The sequence below is a fragment of the Melospiza georgiana genome, chromosome 1 (assembly GCF_028018845.1).
Source record: "Melospiza georgiana isolate bMelGeo1 chromosome 1, bMelGeo1.pri, whole genome shotgun sequence".
NCBI classification, from domain to species: domain Eukaryota; kingdom Metazoa; phylum Chordata; class Aves; order Passeriformes; family Passerellidae; genus Melospiza; species Melospiza georgiana.
This window is the reverse complement of record NC_080430.1, coordinates 46,404,952-46,426,626: the sequence shown is the minus strand read 5'-3', so window position 1 is coordinate 46,426,626 and position 21,675 is coordinate 46,404,952. Positions and strand designations below refer to the sequence as shown.

At 38.3% G+C, this 21,675-nt stretch overlaps 1 protein-coding gene across 1 annotated transcript; it reads right to left on the bottom strand.

The window, feature by feature from the left end:
* Window positions 1–89: 89 nt before the first annotated feature.
* On the bottom strand, window positions 90–21,285 carry SACM1L (SAC1 like phosphatidylinositide phosphatase). Its single transcript, XM_058035865.1, has 18 exons — window positions 21,211–21,285; window positions 19,551–19,625; window positions 16,396–16,545; window positions 15,077–15,136; window positions 13,453–13,486; window positions 10,753–10,854; window positions 9,927–10,012; window positions 9,642–9,728; window positions 9,142–9,210; window positions 8,974–9,053; window positions 7,413–7,511; window positions 4,796–4,934; window positions 4,497–4,566; window positions 4,334–4,406; window positions 3,790–3,883; window positions 3,609–3,701; window positions 2,856–2,913; window positions 90–2,176 (listed from the first exon to the last, which is right to left on the bottom strand). The coding sequence occupies exons 1-18, from the start codon at window positions 21,283–21,285 to the stop codon at window positions 2,040–2,042; spliced, it is 1,581 nt and encodes a 526-aa protein (XP_057891848.1). The 3' UTR covers window positions 90–2,039.
* Between the last annotated feature and the right edge of the window lie 390 nt (window positions 21,286–21,675).

Below are 21,675 nucleotides of genomic sequence, written 5' to 3'. Positions count from 1 at the left end.
CTGAAGCAGCCTTCAGGTGTGAATCAACTCCTAAGGAATGATTTGGGAACACTCTGCTCCGAAGCACAAAAGGCACTGCAGACAGCACATCTAGAAAAGCTGAACATTTTATTGTCATTTAAGAGTAGTACACCATTTGTGATTTTAGAAATACAGACTCTTTGCAAAGCACTGAAACACAGGTGCCTTCCAACTTCTAAAACCTACATTATTCTAAGTCTTACAAATCTTTTATATTAGCAATTCAAGTTTGGTCTTTGCTGCAACAAGTTCTTCACCAAAGATGCAACAACTTAGTTCTAGACTGCAAGACAACTGAGCCAAGTTTCAAACTCCACCTGCCATTGAGCCACCAGAACCACTGCTTTCAAATATTGAGTCTATGATGTTCTTGTACTTTGTGCCCATGAGGGAGTTCCACCTTTGAAAATTTTAAGTTAGGAGGATTTTCCAGTTAGCCACCAACTGGTATTTTTCCATTATAGCATCTAGAAGCAAATGGATACCTTGCAAGTACTAGTGCTCATGAACAGGTTATGTTTACACAAAACCCAGAGAGGCCTCCAGAAACATTCAAGGTTAAAATGAACAGTTGCAAAAGAAAAAAAAAACAAACAAAAGGATCTGTACATATTTTCAGTCATAACACAAGGGAACACTGGAGTATCAGTGTTTTGTGTTCTAGCTTCAATAGTGACACCTGTGCTAGCCCTAGTAGTATTCTACATGTTTGTCCCTTCCCCCCATTTAAATTTTATACTCGCAATCTGAATATACAGCTGTACTTACAGGAAATATTAAACAATGCACAGCGCCTTAAGCAAGTTCCATGTCTGGTTTTGAACAAACCATATAAAATAAGTGACAAAATAGTTTAAAATTGGTCCTTATTTTTATACAGCTTGGAAGCACTAAATTTAAAGACACACATTAACCAGCACAAATTAGTCAGCAGATTTTTTTTTTCTTAAAAGAGTGTGTTACAGTATCATGCATGAAAAGCAAGCTGCTGCTCCCAAGTAGAAATTCAGAGTTTAGACTTACTGCTTTCTTCTCAGGCTGTTATTCCTTCTGTCATAAATTATTTCAACATAACCAAGGATAGAAGCAGCTGACTAGCAAAACCATATGAAATTCATCTTTTATGTTGTGACCCATTCTTAAAGTAATGAAGTACTTTGGAACTTTAGCATAAGGAAGGTTGAATAAACACTGCAAAGGACTTTTACATTCTTTGATTTTGTTTACATCTTCAGAAAGAAAATTCTACATTTTAACTCGCTAACTACTGGATTTTCATATGGAGACTGTAGTATTGAAACAGTGCAAGACATTTGCAACTTCAGGAACATCCAATTACACTGCCCTTTCACCCAAACAATGATTAGCAGAATATTGCATCAGTTCTAGATAAACAAGACAGGACAAAAACCTCATTTTAGAATAGCATTAGGATTCAAAAATCTTTCATATTTAGTGAAAAGAATCCACACACGAATATGCACGAAGGACTCTTTAACACAGACTTTATCACAATGAACGTAATCCAGCTGTAAGTCTGGACCAGGACTTTTTATTGGTAAGAAGCCATATTTGTTCAGAGATCCCTAACAGATGTTCCATTAATAATGCTTCAACATTTGGGTATTTTGAGACATGAACAGCATCAAAGCTCTCTCCTGTCAAGGCCAAAAAACCAGCTGGAACAACCCAGGTGGAGCATAAGCTTAAGCAGTCCACTTAAGCTCCAAGAACATTCCAGACACCAAAAAGCTGGCTTTTGTCTTTGCATTACCCCAGTGAGAGTGGAGCCCTGTCCACTAATGCAATATTCCAAAGACCATTGCAACTAAGACTGCCAAGTCAGGTCTCAGTTGAAAGCTCCCACCACCACAGGACACCGTTTCCTTACCCCTGACCCCCCACTGCCAAGGAAGAATGTTCATTAGGGCATTTTTGGTGTGGAAAGCAGGTCAGTAGAGACTCCAAGTGTGGCTTGAAGAATCCTCAGTACCAAGCCGCTTTCCACACACACACATTCAGTCCATCTTCTCCTTCTGGACCAGCTTGGGTGCATCTACGAAATCCTTGCCATTGTAAAGGATGATAGCAAAAGTTCCAAAGCTGGCACTTCCCCAGAAAAGCACATAGGCCAGTGTCTCAGTCCATGTATCACCTGAGAAGAAGAGTCAGATAAACCTTTTAGCTCACTATCTCCAATTAGCAGACAGTTTTACTTTAGGACAAATGCAAATATTTCAAGCTCTCCCTCAGAGATTTGTTGCCAAAGCAAACCAGAAGTCTTGCACAGATCTTCTTCTGTTTCCTTACCTTGGAATATTTGTATTTGCCACAAGGTTCTTGGAACACACTGAACAGAGATCTACGGAAGCCAGTCAAGAACTCTACTGGCAACAATGTTAGAAAATTCAAGGCAAAAGCAGAAGGCAAAAACCTTCATCACTCCCAACACAGATTTCACTTAAAGGGAAATCCATCAGAACCAGGCTTATGCCTGTATGTGACAGCTCTGAATTGTCTTTCTGCCCAAGAAGAGAGGTATTCCTCTGGGGCTTCATCCAGCCTACAATAAAGCTACAGGTGCATCTACATTTGGAGATAATCAACTGTGCCTTACTTGACTTCTACATGAGTTTTAATATTGTTTTCTACAGCATCTCAGTTTTTTCCACACTAATGATACAGTGCTAAACCTCAATCTCCAGAGCCATGTTCAAGCAACCTTTAGAATGACTGAGAAGCAATTCTACACTGAATAGTTACTGGTAGCCATTTACAGAAAGTTCACAGAGAAATAAGCCAGTTTTATACAATCAAACTCAATAGTGACTTACCAGCCATTAGCAAACAAATAATGCACATGGAGAAAGCAACCACCATAATAATAGGCAACTGAGGAAAGAGAAACAGAATAATCACTTGATACAGCAATATGTACATATGTTCCTTAATTTCTTTTAAGATGGGTAGTACTGTAAAGCTATTACTTGCTTTGCTTCTCAATTCACCTGCATTGAGGTACAAATAAAAGTTTGGATAGTTCCAAAATCCAGAAGACTGTATTCAATCATAATGTTTAGAATTGAAATACACCTCCTGTGCATTAAAAAAGAGGTTGAGGCTTATGCTTTGCTTATAATGCAAATAAATACACCAGTTAAACCCATTATGTTCCCAAATCCCATTTCAAAATAGAAAGGGAAGAGTGAAAAAAGTGAAAAGAGTGGGGGTTTTGTGTTACAATCTATGCTTCTGCATGAAGTGTGAGAAAAGAAGTCCACAAGATTCTTCTGCAGAAGGAAACAGTCATTGATAGTGACTAATAGAATTTTTCCCCTTCCACCTGGTGAAGCATATTTGAAAAAAAAAAACAACAAAAAAACCCAGCAGTTTTTCCAATACCTCAAGGACACTCCATTTTCTGTCAAGGGAACAGTCTGGGTTTAATCCTATAAGCAGGTGTCACAGAAACATTACCAGATTACAGGGATGCTTCATGACTAACAGACAAGTCCTACTCAGGCATAATGAAGCCAGTGACTGAATTGTTGTGTTTCTCTTATTACAAATAAAGTCTCTATACTCACAGCTAAGAACTTCCAATCTTTCTTGACATGTAAAGGACTAGCAGGTTCTACTTCATCCACTGAATAATTTCCAAGAAAAAGATCAATCGCATCCTGGAAGAGAAAGGGAGGGCAAGAGTTAGAATGCACAACAATGTTTATCACATACATTTATTTCCCCATGGTTAAAAACTTTACTTACTTGTCTAAACCCATCAGAAAAGTTGTTTTTGTAGTAACGTATTAATGAGTTCCAGCCATCCATTATTAAGCCCCACTGAGTTCTCTTCCCAGTTCTGCAAAAAGAAATTGTGAACAATATTTAAAATTTGTGAATGCATTCAGGACTATTATTTCAGATTTACATTCTGTCACTATCCAGATGTGTACTACATTAAAGGAACACCTGCACAGGAATACATTTATCTAGTGCTGCCTTTGCATTATAACCACACATACTTGTAACAAAATTGTAAAATAAATTACACTTCTTTCCATCAGACAACATAAATGTGCATCTTCATGGCACACTGCCTTGGTTTTCATTTCCAGATAGCCTTTATGTTCATATATACACATCATGGAATCTGGACATTTTAATCTGACTTTTTACCAACTGAACCATTGCAAAAAACTCATTTATAGCCTAAGCCCCAGATTAGTAACCTTCTCAGATAGGAGAACTTGAAGAAAATCCCAAACATGCTCAAAAACCCAGAAGGCCCTTACAAGAAATGCTGACTTGCCTTGTGTAATCGGTCTTTAAGGCACCAGTTCCAGCATATTGTTTGGCACAAGCATTAGCATTATCAGCCCATGCTGTGAAGAGGAAAACGATAAGAAATATTAAGGAAGTTATATACTCTCTGCAGAGAAAAAGGCATTGTTTGAACTCTATAAACAGCCTACCATTTTTGTAGATTTTCTCAAAGTCTGCCTGCTCTTCAATTCTCTGTCCCACATGCAGAACACCAAGTCTCTGGAACAAAAAGCACATTGAGGCTTGCTCGGAGTTTGATAGAAAAATTAGGATTTGCTTTCAAAAAAAAGCTGTATTTATCAAACTTGAATCTAGTCAATGCGGCTCAGGTAAGTAGTACAGTAACTCCACTTTGCAAGCTCTTACTGGAGCATTCAAATGACATTTCCATTCCAAATGGAAAGCCTCTCTCCTCTTCCAGCCTGTCCAAGAAGAGTAAAGCATTTACCTGAAGCTGGGCCTGCAGAGACCTGCGTGCCAGCAAGCTCTGGATGACGTTAGTGCGATCCAGGCAGTCCATGCAGTTACTGCGGAACGTTCCTTCCTGCTGAGTCACAGTCTTACCCTCCGAGTCAACTAGAAAGTAACTAACACACACAGCACACATCTTTAGAGATAACAGTCCATATAAACCACCTGGTTTCACAAGTAAATATCCTAACAACCCAACCACAACTGTCCTGAGCATTTGATGAGCGCTCAGCCATGTCTTCAAACTTTGATGTCTCCCTCAAATCTTGCCATTCTAGGAAACAGCACCAATGGGTGAACATTTAGCAATCTCAGGGCAGTATTCACTCCTACCATTCAGAAAGTCAATCAGCAATATTGAGTTATATGCTACTGGGAAGAGCAACTTCTGGTACAAAAACAGGGACTTGTGGGGTTTTTGTCCAGTTATTTTAGTGTCCCAGCTCCACAGATACAAAAATCATTAGCAGAGCCTAGCAGCAGAAGTAACCAGATTTGTTGGTAAGTGGTCACCAGTTCAACCCAGTCACCAATGCATAAAAAGTCATCTAACTTGTCAGGCTCATTTCTTCCAGGAAGGTACTCATTTTTTAAGGGTGCTCACAAAATATGGAAAAATCTGCTACAGTCACATGCTATTCTCTCCATTATATGAACATGAGGGGGGAAACCAGATATTCCCCCTTGCATATGCTAATTATTACCTCCATTTTTTAAATCCACTAAACCAGGTGTTTCCAGTGGTTGATGACACACAGCTCATTTAAAATACTGAATTGCAGACATGCATTACAACAAAACAAATATTCCAATCTACTTATCAGTTGGATGTGCGAATGGGACAGAACTATGCCTGCCCTGCCAGATTAAGTTACTCCAATATGTAATTATGAACTCTGGATTAGCATATATCCATTCTTACTGTAGAGCATTTTTATCAAGAGCCTCAGCATTTTTATCAGGAGCCTTAGAAACACATGAATTTACTTTGATTAACCTTGTTTTTTTCTTTTTAACTGCAATTTTCACCGTTCTTGAGCTAGTTTTGTTACACCATGTTTTACACTGTTGAAGACTACAGTGACAATAATACTTGTGAAGTCTTCCTTTTCCCCCCAGGTTCTGGCTACAACAGATATTAGGATAAGATAGTTTTTTATTATCCTATTTAACTAGAAATGTCTGTTCTTAATGCTGCATCTCCTATAGCTGCTCTAAAAAATTAAAAAACTAACAAAGACGACCTCCACAAACCCAGCTCTCCTTTCTGACAGATCTTCCACAACTGGATTTAGCCTGCAGAATATAAGAGTTGTTTACCTCCCAAGGGGTTGCAAAACTATTTTCTGTGAAGATTAGAACTCAGACTTTTCTGTTCCTATTTAAGCAACAGTCATTACAAATGAAATAAAACAAGTTAGAGCCAGCCTTGAGAATGAGTCTTCAATTTTATATCTTGTTTTAGAGATGGCTTTTTTAAAGTTTCCATTTCAAGGAAATCTGGTTATTTTCTATGCCTCCAGTGGCAGCTGGCAGTAAACAAGTTAAAGGATTCAGCATTAATTCTAAGAATAAAGGATCCTTGCTATATAGGAAAAAACTGCAATCTTATTTCTCCTTATTTGAGGTGCTCAAAGTCAATTTATTCATTAGGTCTTAATGAGTTTTTAAGGCTTATGGTAGACAGAGAATGTTAACTACAAGCTGATTAATTTATATCATTCCCATAGCCATCACTCCAGGCAAGAGACTTTATTAACAAGACTCTTGTTCTAGTCCACACCTTACCTCATTTTATTTTGTCAGGACAGACTATACCACTGCTAGTTTTCTAACGTTTTAGCTAATCTACTTTGTGCTTTAGTCACAAGGCTTCAAGAACAGGAAGGAAGCAATCAGAAAAGCAGAACAAAGTAAACTATTTCCCTAGCAATCTACAGGTCTACAAGTAGCTATGACCAAAAACCCACTTCTGGAACTAAAGATTTAAATTGATTTGGATATTTTGTGTATTTTGATATGACTACAGAAAATAAGAATGTGTTTCCCTGTGGGTTAGTTATATTAGCAAGGGCTAACAACCAATGCCAATGCAAGGTTTGGAGCCACAACAATGTGCGTTAGAGAAAACACTTTTACAAATGCCTGTGGAAGGAATATCCAGTGTTTTACACTACAAGGCAGAACAGTTTGCTGCCAATGCAACCTGGAATTACCATGGATGAAAACTAATATAATCTAAAGAGATTTGCTTTTAAATAGCTCCAGTTGTATGCACATTCATTTCTTTGTCTAAGCTTCCACCCAACCTTACAAAGGCAGCTCTTGCCACAACTCAGGGTTGCTGCAATTCTCAGACTCACTTTATGGAGAGGCAATGTGGGCTCTACATCCAACCCCCAACCACGTGTCTAACCTTGCACACGGTGTCAGCAAGACACCAGAGACATGGGCACACTAATGCACACAGATGCATCTTCTTCACAGATGACTACAGAAGCTCTGTATTACTGTGCCTTAATGCAAGACAATACAAACTCTGAGAAGTTGTCTCATTTTAACAGCGCAGAGGTGAAAGAACTGCAGAGCCTCACCTGAACTCATCTTGCTGGTCTGCCAGCTGATCCATCAAAATCTGAAGCCGATCCCACCTCATCCGACTGCACTCTTTATGGAAGTCAAACGCCACGTATCTGTTCAGGGAGAGAAGTAGTTTTTCCAATTATGTATGTACTGCAGGTTACAGAAAATTCTACAGTAAGAGCCTGATCTATAAAATAGGTAGTGACAGAGGACTTGTTTTTCTTCAGAGATGACAGAGCACCGGTAAAATCTGCAGTTGTGCTGAAAGTCATCTTCCTGATGCTGCACCCTTAGTGTGAATGTTGACACCATTTGAAATTCTTTACAAAATGCTATTAGTCAATGTGTGCTTATTAGGGGAAGCACACATTGTGGTCCAAGTTCTGTGTATGTTCCATTCAATGTTCTGGCTAATATTTTTCCTCCAGAAAGTACAAAGGGGATACAAATCTTAACGTCTTTTTTTCCCCCCCACCAGGGGTCTTTTGTTCTCTGTTCACTTTGAACTAGACACAGGTGTTGAAATCCAACATTTTTTGCGGACATAATTCCCTCAATAACTCTAGAAATATGAGACAGGTTCTGTTTAAGCAGCTAACCTAACTGTCATAAGAAAATTAAGCAGCTACTGACTTGGAACAAAATTTCAACAGCTGATTTCTGGCAAGAAGTACTCTAAATGAGTGGTACTTGATTAATTTAACATTTATGTGTATGTTTGCTATGAATAACACTCCTCCCCTCAAGCATTCATAACCCAAACGTTATTTGACAAGATTTCAGGACTATGCAGGAAGAAAGATGAACACTGAAACAAGTAACTGAAGTCTCAAGTTTGACTCTGGCAGGTCAACATCATCAAAAACAATTAACCAAGAAAGTGGATTTTGATAGCAGTACTAAAATAGGGCTGCCAAATACCACTTTTAAACATACACAGTACATCACCAAAATGCACCTTCACATCTTGGTTTCCATCAGATGACTTTATACCAAATATGCACAGAACAAAAAAACATGGCATGGTAATATCAAGGATAAGGAAGAGGGCCAAATAGCTGTGTGAGTTGGATTCAAGGTCTCCCTCCAGAAATTAACAAAAGCAAGCACAGACAGGTGGTAAAATTGTGTACTGCACTCTGTATCCCACAAAGAGATGGAATTTCCCATAATCCAAGTGGATTTTCCACTCTTGGCCCATTGTTACACGGAGCTCCAGGCATTTAAATTGCTTTTTCCCCTTACTGTTCCATCCTGTTTTGCTCACACTCAGCACTCCCTCACTAAGTTAGCAATGTAACCAAGCCCTTTTGCCAGAAGCTAGTTCTACAGGGCATGCCAAAATGCAGATGATCTCCATTGCATACTATGGCTCCAATACTGGAATTACCATTGCCTCTTAATTTCCTTCCTTATTCTGCCTGTGTCCTCTCTTAGCAAGTTACTTCATAAATATAAAATGCAAACAAATAATTTGTTTGGTAAAGGTCCCTGAAGAGCTGACCACTCTGCGAGTCTCAGAGGGAATGCTTAACTTGTAACACAAAATGTATCACTTCATGTCACATGTACCTGACCATTCCATTTGCCATGCTGTTCACCATTTTTGAAAAGGTTTGCTCAAGAGGCTTCTCTGAGCCTTTTTGGTTAACCTGGGAAAAGGGAAAACAAAGACAGAATTACTCAGAAACCTGCTTAGAAGAACAACAACTTTTTCAGGAAGAACAAGGGAAAGCATACCAAGTTGACAATCATTTGCTTTCCATAGCTAATTATTTGTGAGTCAAAATGTCTTTGGAAGCCATCCATCTAGAAGAGAAAGGAAATGGGTTGACAGATGTACACTACTATTAAGATCTGTGCTTTACAAGGAACCACCATTATAGTATTTTTGATGATTCTTATAACTGTTTGATGTTCTCTATTGTGCCAAAACATTCCCACTTTCCTCCTCCCAGTCCATTCAGTTCTCCTCATTAAACACGCTACAGATAAAGAGTATTGTACAGATACTAAAACTGCTGCAGACTGGATCCAAAGAGAAACTATCCCACTGATGCCAGCATTTTTTTCAGCCTTTTAATTCATTACAAGAAGTACAAGATTTCTTGCTATTACTTTTAAAAAAATAATGCTTAGTCCAGTATTGCTGATTTTTATTCTCCTGATTACAGTTTGCAGCCCTATCACACATGAGCCCAGTAACATGTCAAAACCCCAAGACACAAACACTCACATACATGGTTTACTGACTTGCTGATCTGTGGCTTTGGTTTATACTTGAGGTTTGGTCTTTGAGACCAGAAAAAAGGAATAGATCCACGGGTCTGCAAAAGAATGGTAATGGTTTTAAACAGCAGAATTTACAAAACCCACCTGACATTTAAAAATAAAGCAGACAGGTTTATTTTGTTAAACTAATTCAGTCTGTTTGTTTAGTTTATGCTTTTAAATATAGATTGCATATAAGATACACAAACAAGACAGATCTATCTATGTATCTTTGTTCCTTACAGTGACTTTACCTGAACAAACGATGCTTTGCTCCCCTTGTAATGCACAATTTGTTCTGTCTCCACAAAGTTAGCAGCGTGCCCTTCTGAATCAATACCTGTGAAGGAAAAAGACCATGTTAGCTGGCTCAGCCTGCCTGCAAAACAGTGACAGCACATCAGCAAAAGGATTCCTACCCCTCCCTTTTAAGCCCTCACAGGAAGCACAGAGCTGCCTGACAACATAAAATTAAATGCAACCTTGGTAAAAGTTTAATATGATCTGCACCAAATTTAAGCAGAACTGTGCTTCTTCAAGTTAACACATTTTGACATTTCTAGCACTAGAGATTATAATTTAATAGGAAATGAAATACCAGTGCTCTGACAACAAAATATTCAGAATTCTGTAACAATGGTACTGCAGAAATGGACAAATTTCTTCAAAAGCATTTATGTTGGGACTAAGAACAGAGAAAGTAATTTAAATTCATTGCCCTGTTTGCTTTTTAACTTGAAACAATTAGAGAACACCACTCAGGGCTCCCCTGCCAGCACCAGTGATGCTCTTAGCTGGATTTACTGCTAGACCAAAAGGGCTATTACACACTTGCACTTAGCATCAATGAAAACAGCCATCTGCTAAAAATCACTACAAAACTTTTGCAGTTATGTCTTAAAGACCTGAAGAAGAGTCTGTTTTAATAAATACCAAAAAATGCTTCAGTTCTTAATATTTTCTTTGGAGGAAGAAGCCCAAGACAAACTAAACAATGTTTTTTCATTTACTCTTGAAGGAAACTTGGATGTGCAGATAGAACACATATTATTTTTCAAATAAATCAGTTTTTTCTTTTACCTCTTACATAGTAGCGTACACCAGCCCTGAAACAGCTTCTTCTGGATATAAGCAGCCAGTCAAAACACTTGCCATTAATAGAACAAGAGTGCATAGTGATAACTGATGAACAACACTCAGGAAAAACTCCAACGTTTCATTAGGATATTTTTATACATCAAGGTAGGAAACTTCAAGGAACCAAGAAACTACACTCAAATCAGTAAACATTTGTCACCCCAACAACAGCTGAACATTAAACTTGAGAGACAGTAACAATATTAGGATCAATATGCACATTGCAAAACATCGCTCTATGGTGATGTCACTGATGAGCAAACATTAAAACTGCTGTAATTTTGAGAAGATATGATTCTAAAGAAGTTTATTCTGGGTCTTATGGTCCTAATTAAAAATTAGGAATCCATCTCATCCATAATTTCATTAGATTCCCTTAAGAGTTTCTTGCCCCTATTGCTTTTAAAGATTAACAACTACTTCAAAAATACCCCTTCAAATTTTTTTCTAGGCTTTTAGAGGAGTAAATATCTTGGGGTATACATTTTGTATCCATAAGTGCAACATACATCGCATCTACAAATGCCAGAACTAGCAGTAAATAGACTGGCTTTCTAATCTGTGTGAAGAAAAAGAGAATGAACACACATGAAGACTCCAGTGTGAGCTTCTCACACAACAGCAGTTTCCTGTAGCCCAGGCTACATACCCAAAGTGCCAAATGCACCTGGGACTACCCAACAAACAGGGGCGAGGACAATTAGTTTCAGCTTTACTCTTGTTTTATGCTACTTATAGTGGCACTTATTTGGGACTGCAGTAAGCTATCAAGTCTTAATAGAAGCCAGCACTCATGAAAATTTCTCCAAGTAGATTCACCAGTTTGCATGTTTTGCCCCTAAAAACTGAAACCTATCATTTTAAAGCAAGCAAAAGATCAAAATGGTCAATTTTTAAATTAGTCTACTGCAGTCTTCTCTTTGAGGAATCTAGATACTTGGTCTCAAGTGAAATTTAGGCTCTGTATCTATGATTCAAATGGGACATAAAGCAGCTGTCTCACATGAGCACCTCAGCTCTGTTATAGAACACACCGATTTCATACATGAGTCATCTTGATTCCTGTTTGTATTTATGCCAAAACTGTTTGTAAACAGCCCCCTAAAATATAATACAAATTGTCCCCATCCAGAATGTTCTCTCAATTCATAAATTAAGGCTGAAAAATACCCATTCCTCTGTTTCCCTGGAAAATTACTGCCAGATCCTCTACCCTTTAATTCAACATTTGTACAGCCAACAGTATTCTGCAAGAAAGGTTACCTCTAACATTAGCTGCTTAGCAATTGTCAGCCTATTTTCTGTTGGCAATCTGTGCTCACTTAAAATGACAACTTGCTATTAGCAACTTCCACATATACAGATAAGGACAAGACAGAATTTACTGTTCTTTAGAAGGGCTTTGGTTTGGAGCAGCAAGGTAAATACTAAATGTAGTTCAGGGCTTCAGGTGATTAAAATCTCAACTATCCAAGTCCATTTTTTCTCATCACTGCAAGACTAGAAGCCCAGCACACATAGTTGAAAAAATATATTTGGGTTTACATGGGGAAAAAAAAAAAGGGCAACTTTGATATTATTGAACTATCTGCTAGTGGTGCTGTAACAATTCTGCTGTGGGGTCTTCCTGGCATTTTTACTGCTAGAAATCCCATTTCTTCCAATTCCTGAGTTGTCTAAAGTTTTGCTGTAATTTTGTTTTAAACAAATATTACTTATGCTAATTTTTTGTACAGTGAAGAAACAGACTGAAGGAAGGTGTTAATTGCAGTCTGTCAGTTGTTAATTGCAATTTACCCAGAACCAGCAGGATAAGGATTAGGGTGTTTCAATGTCTCCCTTTTGCTATCTTTCCTTTGTCTCTCTGCTTACTCCCACAACATTTTCCATTAAATTAAGTCACAGGGAAGGACTGGAGATCTGCCAGCTGCTGACAGTCCTATCAGATCAACTGATTCCATCTGGAAACCATTCCCTGCACACACCTGAGGGGCCTTTGCAATGGATGAACAAAGCAGAACATGGCATGAGTTGCTCTGTCCAGTCTTGCCAGTCTTTTTCCTACTGTCAGTCCAGGAGCAACTACCTGGGACTTACTGTTTATCACACACTGCCTCTAGAAAGTGTTCAGATTCCTTGCAGCATTCATCCCTTCTCAAAAATAAACTCATGACTGCTTTGCTAAAAAGGCTGTTTCCCAAAGTGTTGGTGCAGGAAAAGCAGCTGCCCAGGAAAAGCATTCCAGGAGCCTTCAGCAGAACTTATCCTTTTAGTCATCAACATCCATAAGCACTCCTTCAAGTCAAAACTGTCCTCCCTTATTTTGTATCTAAATTAAATGCATCCTTATAGCAAGATAAAAAAGTACTAAAGCTGATGGGAGAGCATCTGCCATATTAATCTTAACCTTCCTATTGACAGTTATGCAAATACATTAAACCCATAAAGCAGAATATTCCAGGGAGTTAACACAGGACTAGATTATCAAACAATATGTAACACCCATATATGAACAAACTATAACTTATTTGTGACAATGTGCTGTATGTTATAATTGCCATAACAATTGAGCAGCCTCACAGCAGCCATTTTGTTACTGGACCACCCATTTCCAGTACACAGTTTTACACAACAAAAGGATACATCCATGCATCACTGGTGTAGCAAACCTATGGATCTGAAAAACACAAACACATGTGAAAAATATTAAACACTAGTAGCCAAAAAAGGTAAGCGAGTAACCACGCTTTGCCTAAGGATTTTGTGGTAGTTTCATATGCTTTATATAATTTACTTTTTGTTTAAAGTGAAGCATTCCTTTCTGAGGAAAAAAGTTCAGGGAAAACAGCAACATATGCAATCCTTATCAGCAGGAAGAAAAAAGTAAAAGTCTAATCCTAATTAAGCAGCCTAGACAAAAAGCAAGCTGCTTTGTCCTCCCTACACATGGCATTTATTCTCCTACAAACACACCAGATATAAAGCAATACTTGCTGAAAATCCTTTGACATGGTGTGTTTTCTTTACCTCCACAGAAGGACATATGCAGAGACAGTAGTTACAGAAGCCTTCAGTAAGATGTATTTTTATGTGATTAATGCTCAAAATGCCTGCTCCAGGGTTTTTCCTATATTTCCATTCCTGAATAACTTAATCTTTCAAGAAAACTTTAAAGTTCAATACTAGAAGTCAGAAATTCCACACTTAACATTACCTAAAACTGTTCCTGCATCAAGACACCTGTAATCAATGAGAGGGGAAGCGTGGCTAAAAATACCAGTTATCTCCCTTTTCAGCTTCTGTGCTTTTCCCTCTAGGTCTGTTTTCACTAGCCAGCCACACTTGATTTTCCTTTGCTGTTCCCACCACAGCTTCTCTCTCATTTCCCAAGCTTTATTTGCATAGCACTATGCAAACTTTAGACCCAGTAATATGCCCCTGGAATATGTACAACAGCCCTTCTCCAATTGCTATCTTCACATTCCAGAAGCAGTGCACAATCCAGCCTTTTGGAACAGCGCTGTCTGATGCACCAGCACATCTCCACAGGTTACTGAGGCAGAAATAGAAGCCGTGCATCACTTGCTTTGATAAATGCAAAGCACTGGTGGAGAGGGGAGGCTGCTGGAGTGCAGGCAATCCAAGGAGTTTAACAGACAGAGGAGGTCTCTGGCAGGAAGGAGCTTAGACAGTCTGGCCATTCAGGTGCCACAGCTGTGGCTCATGGTCATGCACTTGTATTTGCTGGAGTAAGTGAATTCAAGGGTTACACTTCATTTGAAATAAACTGGAAGAATCTAAATTGTCAGTCTCACTCTCAATTACCAGCTTTATGATCTGTTCACTAGCAAAATGGAATATAAACTGCATTCATAGAGAATGATGTGAGACAGTCTTAGGGAAAAAAGTGATGAACTGGACCTTGCCTATACCCAAAGATAAATAAGTAGCTAAACTTCAAAAACTTGAAAAGCATACACTGTGCAGTGTAACTTCCCCTTTGGTTTATATGAGCAGCTATCTTCACAGCACAGTATTTTCAAATACTGACACTTCCAAAAAAGTAGCTTTCTAGAAGTGCTACTGAGGGCATTAAAAAAACTGGAAGTCTGAAAGCAGAAGACTCACTGTGCTAAACTAGATGATGATTAGCCATGTTATACTAGATTCTGGCTGTCTGAAAGAGACAGAATCACAAAAAGATGTTGCATACTTATAGCAAAAGTATATTTGTTCCCTATTACCAGAATCATTACTAAGTGTTTACCTCTGGTTGAGCAATAAATTCTCTCAGAAGGTGCCCATTCCATACAAACCGTGGATCTGCCTGCAGTAAGAAACAAAAAGCCAAGATGCTTTTAGAGACTGTCAGTTCTGCTTAATTCAACATAAAGGCAGTATCATAGCATCCACAGCATCATGTAAATTTACATAAATGGGTACAAATGGAGATGAAGTTCCCTTCTTTCATCAGTAGCTTTCATATCCTCAACTAGAAATCTAAATTAAGATTGAAGAGAGCTATTCTTTTAGCTGTTCTTAAGGGTGTTGCATGACACTTCTAAACCACTGACAACTGAGCTACAGAATATAATGCATTGGTGCCCCTACGCTGTGGTTGTTTCCTTCTACCAGTACTGTTATAAAAAACAACAAATACAAATATCAAACAATTACACCCACACTCCAAACAAAAACCAGACTTCTCTTGCAGAGAAAAACTGGAGATGTTCAAAATTGCCCTAATCCTTTTGAAGAGCCATTATACTGCAGCCATGGGCATATGAAATTACACTGCAATGAACCATATGATATCTGAATTTACTTGTAATTGATGTTTTTTTACTGTACTTTGCCTTTCAAACAACCTTCTGAAATGACACAATTTTAAGGCAAACTAATCCTTTTGTGTCCTTGCTCTCCCTGGCAAGAGCACTGCCTGAGCAACATTTGATGATGCAAAACAATCCCCAAACAATTTTCCAATATTAAAAAACCAAACCAAAACAAAACCCCATCAATACATACACAAGAAAATTTCAAGTTCAAATTGCATTTGGCTGCTGTCTTTAAGACAAAAGCAGCATACTAAACTCATGCTTCACACAAAGAATTGGAATACTTCAGAAAGAATACAACATCCCAAGACTGACAGCCATAAAACCTGCAGATCTATCCCAAGTTATCCTGGAAAAGAATATGACAACTTATTCCACTTTGGATTCCTTCCCCCCACTCAAAGGAATTACTTGCTTTCTCTCAATTGCCCAAAATTCTCAGCTCCTTCTTGCAATTAGAAGTGTTCAATATGAGAGGCAAAATTTAATTTCTTTTGGATTTTTCAAAATCAGTTTAAAGTACACTTTAGGAGGTACTTCCAACTGCCGATCTGGAAGTGTGACAGGAGATCAGAACAGATCTCTAGAACGTTGTGCTGCTCACAAGCCACGAGACTTGTGTAGACCAGTGTGTTCAGACACAGCCCCTAACAGCTTGGAGAAAACACCAGCATCATTTAAACATCATCTGCATCAAACTGACTGACAATTTGCAAGACACAGACACGAAGCAAACTCAAATGCTTACCCTCTCTAGAAGGCTCATCTCCTGGAACTCTGGACTGGTGTTGGCCAGCCGCTGCAGGGTGTGTGTTAGGTCGTAGGTTGTTGAGAAGTAAAACCCGTCCACGCTCAAGACATGGTTAAGCATTGATAAAAATACTTTATTGTCCTGCAACTGTTGGGATGAGGAAAGAACAAAAGAGCTGTCAGATACTGCTATCAAAATATTTTACTCTTGTAAGCTACCACTACTTTTTGAAGTGATGAGATGAATTTTGCTAGTGCTCTAGCAATACATGACATCATCCAGAGATTACCACACAAGAAGGAAAGCACGAGAGTGCAATTCTGATACCAGTTCACTGGTAACTTGCAGCTAGCACACTGCAACCAAATTCTGCAACAACAGTGGAGAGCAGAGAACAGTATTCCTGTGAGGCAAATAGCTACTGATATTAAACAAATCCTAACAATTTCCAAGCAAAAGGGAAACTGTTGGTTTCCCTGAAAACTATTCAGTCAAAAAAACCCCAAAAAAAACAAGATGGTAAGACAAAAGAAAAGTTATAATCTATGCTCTGGTTCAACCTCACTCCTTTCCTGAAAAGGCATCAAATTCCCTTCCAGCTCCATTGGTTAGATACCCTGACCTGCTCTTTATCAATCCACTACAAATCTGTTTTAAAAAAATCTTCCACCTATCTCTCCCTCAAAAAGGTAAAAGTCAAATTTTCCCTGAGTTGCTGAGTAATTCAGTAATTGAACAATTCCATAAAGAAAGCAAGACAGATAAGGTGACAGCTATGCAGTTTATTGTAGGGGCTGTCAGAAGAGTAAACCTCTGAGAAAGACTTAACAGAAGCATTAGGAAGGGTGTACCATTTAACAGAAGCAAAAATGCACATCCATAAACTGCAATGATATTCTAAGTTGTACCATGTGAATTTGTCACCTTGAATTTTATATACTTTTTATCACCTTGACTTTATATACATCCATACCCAAATATTAGAGCCATTCTAGTAACGCGAACAAATCAGAAAAGGGTATTGTTCAAAGAGCTTCCAAAAAAAAAAGAATTCATAGCTTCCTCATGTGGGAATCCACAAAATCAGAGAATTTTGAGAAAGCTGCAAAAGGCAGGCTCCACACTCCCCTAATCAATGTACCTACCTGAATATCAGTTAAGTGCAGCATGGTCTTTTTGTAGGAGAGGATGTCAAAGTCTGTTGCTTTCCAGATTGCATGACCAAAAATCTCACCTACTTTTTTCCTTTTTGTTATTACAATAAGATATGTGCCTGTAAATCAGAAAGAACAAAGTTAAAAAAAAAAAAAAACAAACAAAAAACAACAAAAAACCCCCAAACCTGCATGTATTAAGAAAAGCAGCCTATACCCATATCAGAAAACTGAAACCAAGAGGACTTTGTGTTCTTAAGTGTAGCAAAACACACAGGGCTGGAGCAAAAGCAAAATGTACTTTCTAAGCTACCTACTTCTCTATGCTCAGAGATCTTGAGCTGCTCACTAAGTTTAAGGAACTTGAAAAAAAGCAGACAAAGTGTCACCTACTCTTACTTCTGATCAGTGACAGTCTGAAAATCTTCAGGTTTGCCAACTCAGAAAGAGGCCAATGCTCTTGAACGTGGTTTGAAAAGCACAGAGTAAGCCCAAAATACATGAAAGGAAGTATGCTTCAAAAGCCAAAAAGACTATTCAACTTATCATTGGAGGAAAAAATATTCCTCCTAACAGATTCAAAACTGTACAAAGATTTGGGGTTCTTTTACCTATTTAAGATAGGAAGTGTGCTGTTTCCCTGGCTGCATGAGTAACAAAGCAAAAAACCCACCCATAATCATGGACAGTTCACTCAGAGCAATTAATTTACACTTGCTGGTGAACACAACACAACCATATTTCTAAGCACAGTGTATTTTAGTATCACCTTGTTTTTGAAGAAAAATTTTACTCTTAATACTGTAATTGGCAAAGAATATTTATATTTGTTAAAGATGCTGCAATGCTAGACACAGGGTCAGTTTTACAGTTCACAGCAGTGAACTGCCTAATAGCACTAATAAACAGAACATTTAATTTAACTAATAACATCTTTACTTTGACAGCTGTATGCTAACACTCGGTGCAAAGCTCTGGGGGACAGAATGAAAAAACCCCAAGCTTTTAAGAGACTTAACATATTCTATATTTTATTTAATATTCAGGCAGATGAAAAGTAGTCATTACCAAGCCTGTAAGTGATGACAATTCCCCTTTGGGGCAGTTCAGTTTCTCATTGCTCTTACTCTGCAAGACCACAATTCTTTAGAATATGGGCATAGAAAGTTCAGCAGTTCTAAGATGCTGTAGAAGTCACTGCATTCAACACAATGACCCTTTGCCTCAGTTGGGAATACTGCAGTGAGTGATCTTTAATCCCTTCTACATATGGGGATTTTATTCAGTATGTATACTGCTTATTACATCATTTTTCAGAGTATTTCAGTCTCAAACTCTACCAAATTCTACAAAAAGGATTGTTGGAGCAGCAATGCTTACTTTCCCAAAAGCTTACACTTTATGCATCAGGTGTATTCATAACACTGGCTGCTTAGACCTGACCATTGAGACACTTAGAAAAACTGGACAACTTATATTATCCTAGAGCTCTCTGAACTTAAAATTGTTCCAGTCTGCCCTTGCCCTTTTCATGCTGGATTTTCTTTGTATTTGTAGGGCAGCTGCAACACAATCACTACTTGAACAGCTGCATCTACTTGTCTATCCTCCAGTCACTCTCAGCTATTTGTGTACCATGAGTATTGATCAAGCTTCACAACACAACACTTGACTGTTGCACCAAATCCTGCAGCTCAGATTAAAATAGTTACAAAGAATAAGCAGATGAGCTTCTTTGCACTCATTTGAAATGCATTCCTTATAACTCAACTACCAGTTAACCCTACCTTTAGAGTACCTCCTGGTTTAAGAGTTACCCACACATTCATCATAAAGTAGATTTGGATGCCTCCATCCTCTAGAAGCCACATGGAAAGCCTATCATACTGATGAAAGTGCATCCTCAGATACTTACAAATACTATTTTTGCCTTTAAAGCTTCTTCAGCAATCTATTTTGTCTAAGTATTTTTAAAGAGCAGAGTTCTGTTCTCCTTACCTGCCACCAATCGGATTGTTCCCAAAATACCAAATATAGGTCTTGTAACAGCTGAAGGGGGAACATCTTTTTTAACTGAAAAGCAGAAAAAAATAACATCAGAATTTCAGGCTACTTCTTTCATGACTGTATTGGAACACAATTAGAACTAGGTTTCTTCAGCCTTCCTTGTCAAATCAAGTTTTGCTACAGTATATTTATAAGTATATAAATATATTTAAGTACAAGAAACAAAGCATCAGAATTTCAAAGCCTGATGGAGCTTTGGGAGGAGAATCTAGGATTCTAACCCACCTTCTAACCAATTCCTCATGTTTAATGAAACTAGTCATTCCATTAAATGAATTCAAGCTTATTTTCATGATAGCACAGCAAGTAGATTCCTCAATAATGTATTGTCCCGCCAGCTTCCAGAAGCTTTGTTTTGAAGCCATCAAGACACAAAGGATAACCAAACCACAAGTGCTTGTGCCTCCCAGGTCTGTTTGTATCTTCTGAACCTTAATCTATTTCTGTCTCAGAAGACCTAAGCTGTCTCTGCAAAACTACCAACAGCAGCACACACATGGCAAGGGACACAGTATTCCAAACAATACACCAAAAGACCCAAAAAGGATCCAGATCTCAATTAAAAGTCTTACCATGTGTAAGTTTAATCTATCTACATTTCTAACAGAAGGGATTTTAGAGAAATTGAAAGAAAGTCAAACCATTCCCCAGAATGAAGCATTTTCCCAGAACTCAGAAAACTGAGAATGGTAACCCTGCAATCTTCTTTTGCTTTCAGGTACATCTGATAAAAGAGCAGTAGTAAGAGAGATGCAGACTGACAAAAGACTTGGGATCACTATCTTGACAGTTTTGAAGGAGAAATTGAAATAATCTACTATGATACCAAAAGTATCAGTGGGATGGGCACACCGTTCTTACATGAAGGATACAAGAAGCCTTATAAAAGGGAGATAATGACTGCTTTTATATTACTATTACTGTAGCATTTCTGTCTGTTTAGAGATCAGTAATACTGTGCTACCAAACTCCTGAAGTATCAAAAGGGAAGTCACCCAGTGCCTTCATTTTACTGTTATTTAATCAAAGTTCTTTGTTTCATACTCTTTTAAAAATGTAACTAAAATTTTCAAGACGTCATCAGGCTTAAGACTCTTCCCACTGACATCTGAATCTGGATTTGCACCACAGAATGAAAATTTCTAGTAAGAAGTTTTTTTACTGTTGCTATTTCTGGAGGCATTATGAAAAGTCAGGTTTCAGTTTTATATAAAAGACAGCACTGGGACAATTTGCAAAAGCTGAAGAATGCCAGTATTCAATCCTTTCCCTGTTTGATCTTGAGCTTCTAGCACCAACCCCAACCAGCCTGGATGAGTCAGCTTCCCCTGTTGTGATGGACAGTCTTACCAAAGAACAGGCAAGCACTATCACCCTGGGAACCCTCAGCATCAAACCCACAGCCAAAAGGCATCTGAAACAAAGCTCTGCAGAACAGAATGCAAAGCACTGTTTTAAACAGTAACAAAGTAAAAACAATTATGTCAGTATTATCTCAGTAATGTCCTGAAGATCTTCTTGGACTCCTAGAGCAAAACAGACAGAAAGGACAGAGAAGACTGTACTGAGAAATACTGGTGAGGAGAGTCACCTGTAAGAGTGACTTCTGTGGAGACTCTGTCAATGGCAAGCACATCGTCTGCTCCATCATCACAGGCTTCCACATAGAACTTCTCTGGCGTTATATGCCTGTAAGGGGAGAGAGAGGAAAAAGGAATTAGTTTAGCAGAACTTACTTTGGGTTTGTTTATTCTTCACCAACTGAAGACAGAGCAATCAATTTCACACCTTATTTCAGCTGCAAAATAACAAAATTTTCACTGGATTGCTTCTCAGGCCACTGATGCTGGCAGTGGGCAAAAGAAAAGCAAAAAAAAACCCAAGTCCAGCTCATCAGTTATTGCAAAATTCATGGCCTGCTTAACAATCTTAATCCTGTTTTATTACCATAAGGTAAAGACATGGAAGTAAATTTGTGTACATAGTGGTCCACTCTGATTCCTGTAAGCTTGAACCATATCTGATAAGCCAAAATCTAACACAAAGTCAGAAGTTT

What these genes read in the sequence shown, in the direction of transcription:
- SACM1L (XM_058035865.1), bottom strand. Translation starts at nt 21,285, where the DNA reads ATGTGGAAGCCTGTGATGATGGAGCAGACGATGTGCTTGCCATTGACA. An exon ending in AATTTATTGCTCAACCAGAG is followed by an intron (nt 13,487 to 15,076) that starts GTAAACACTTAG and finishes TGTGTTTTTCAG; the next exon opens with ATCCATAGGTTTGCTACACC. An exon ending in TATTTGTTTGCTAATGGCTG is followed by an intron (nt 2,177 to 2,855) that starts GTAAGTCACTAT and finishes TCTTCTTCTCAG; the next exon opens with GTGATACATGGACTGAGACA.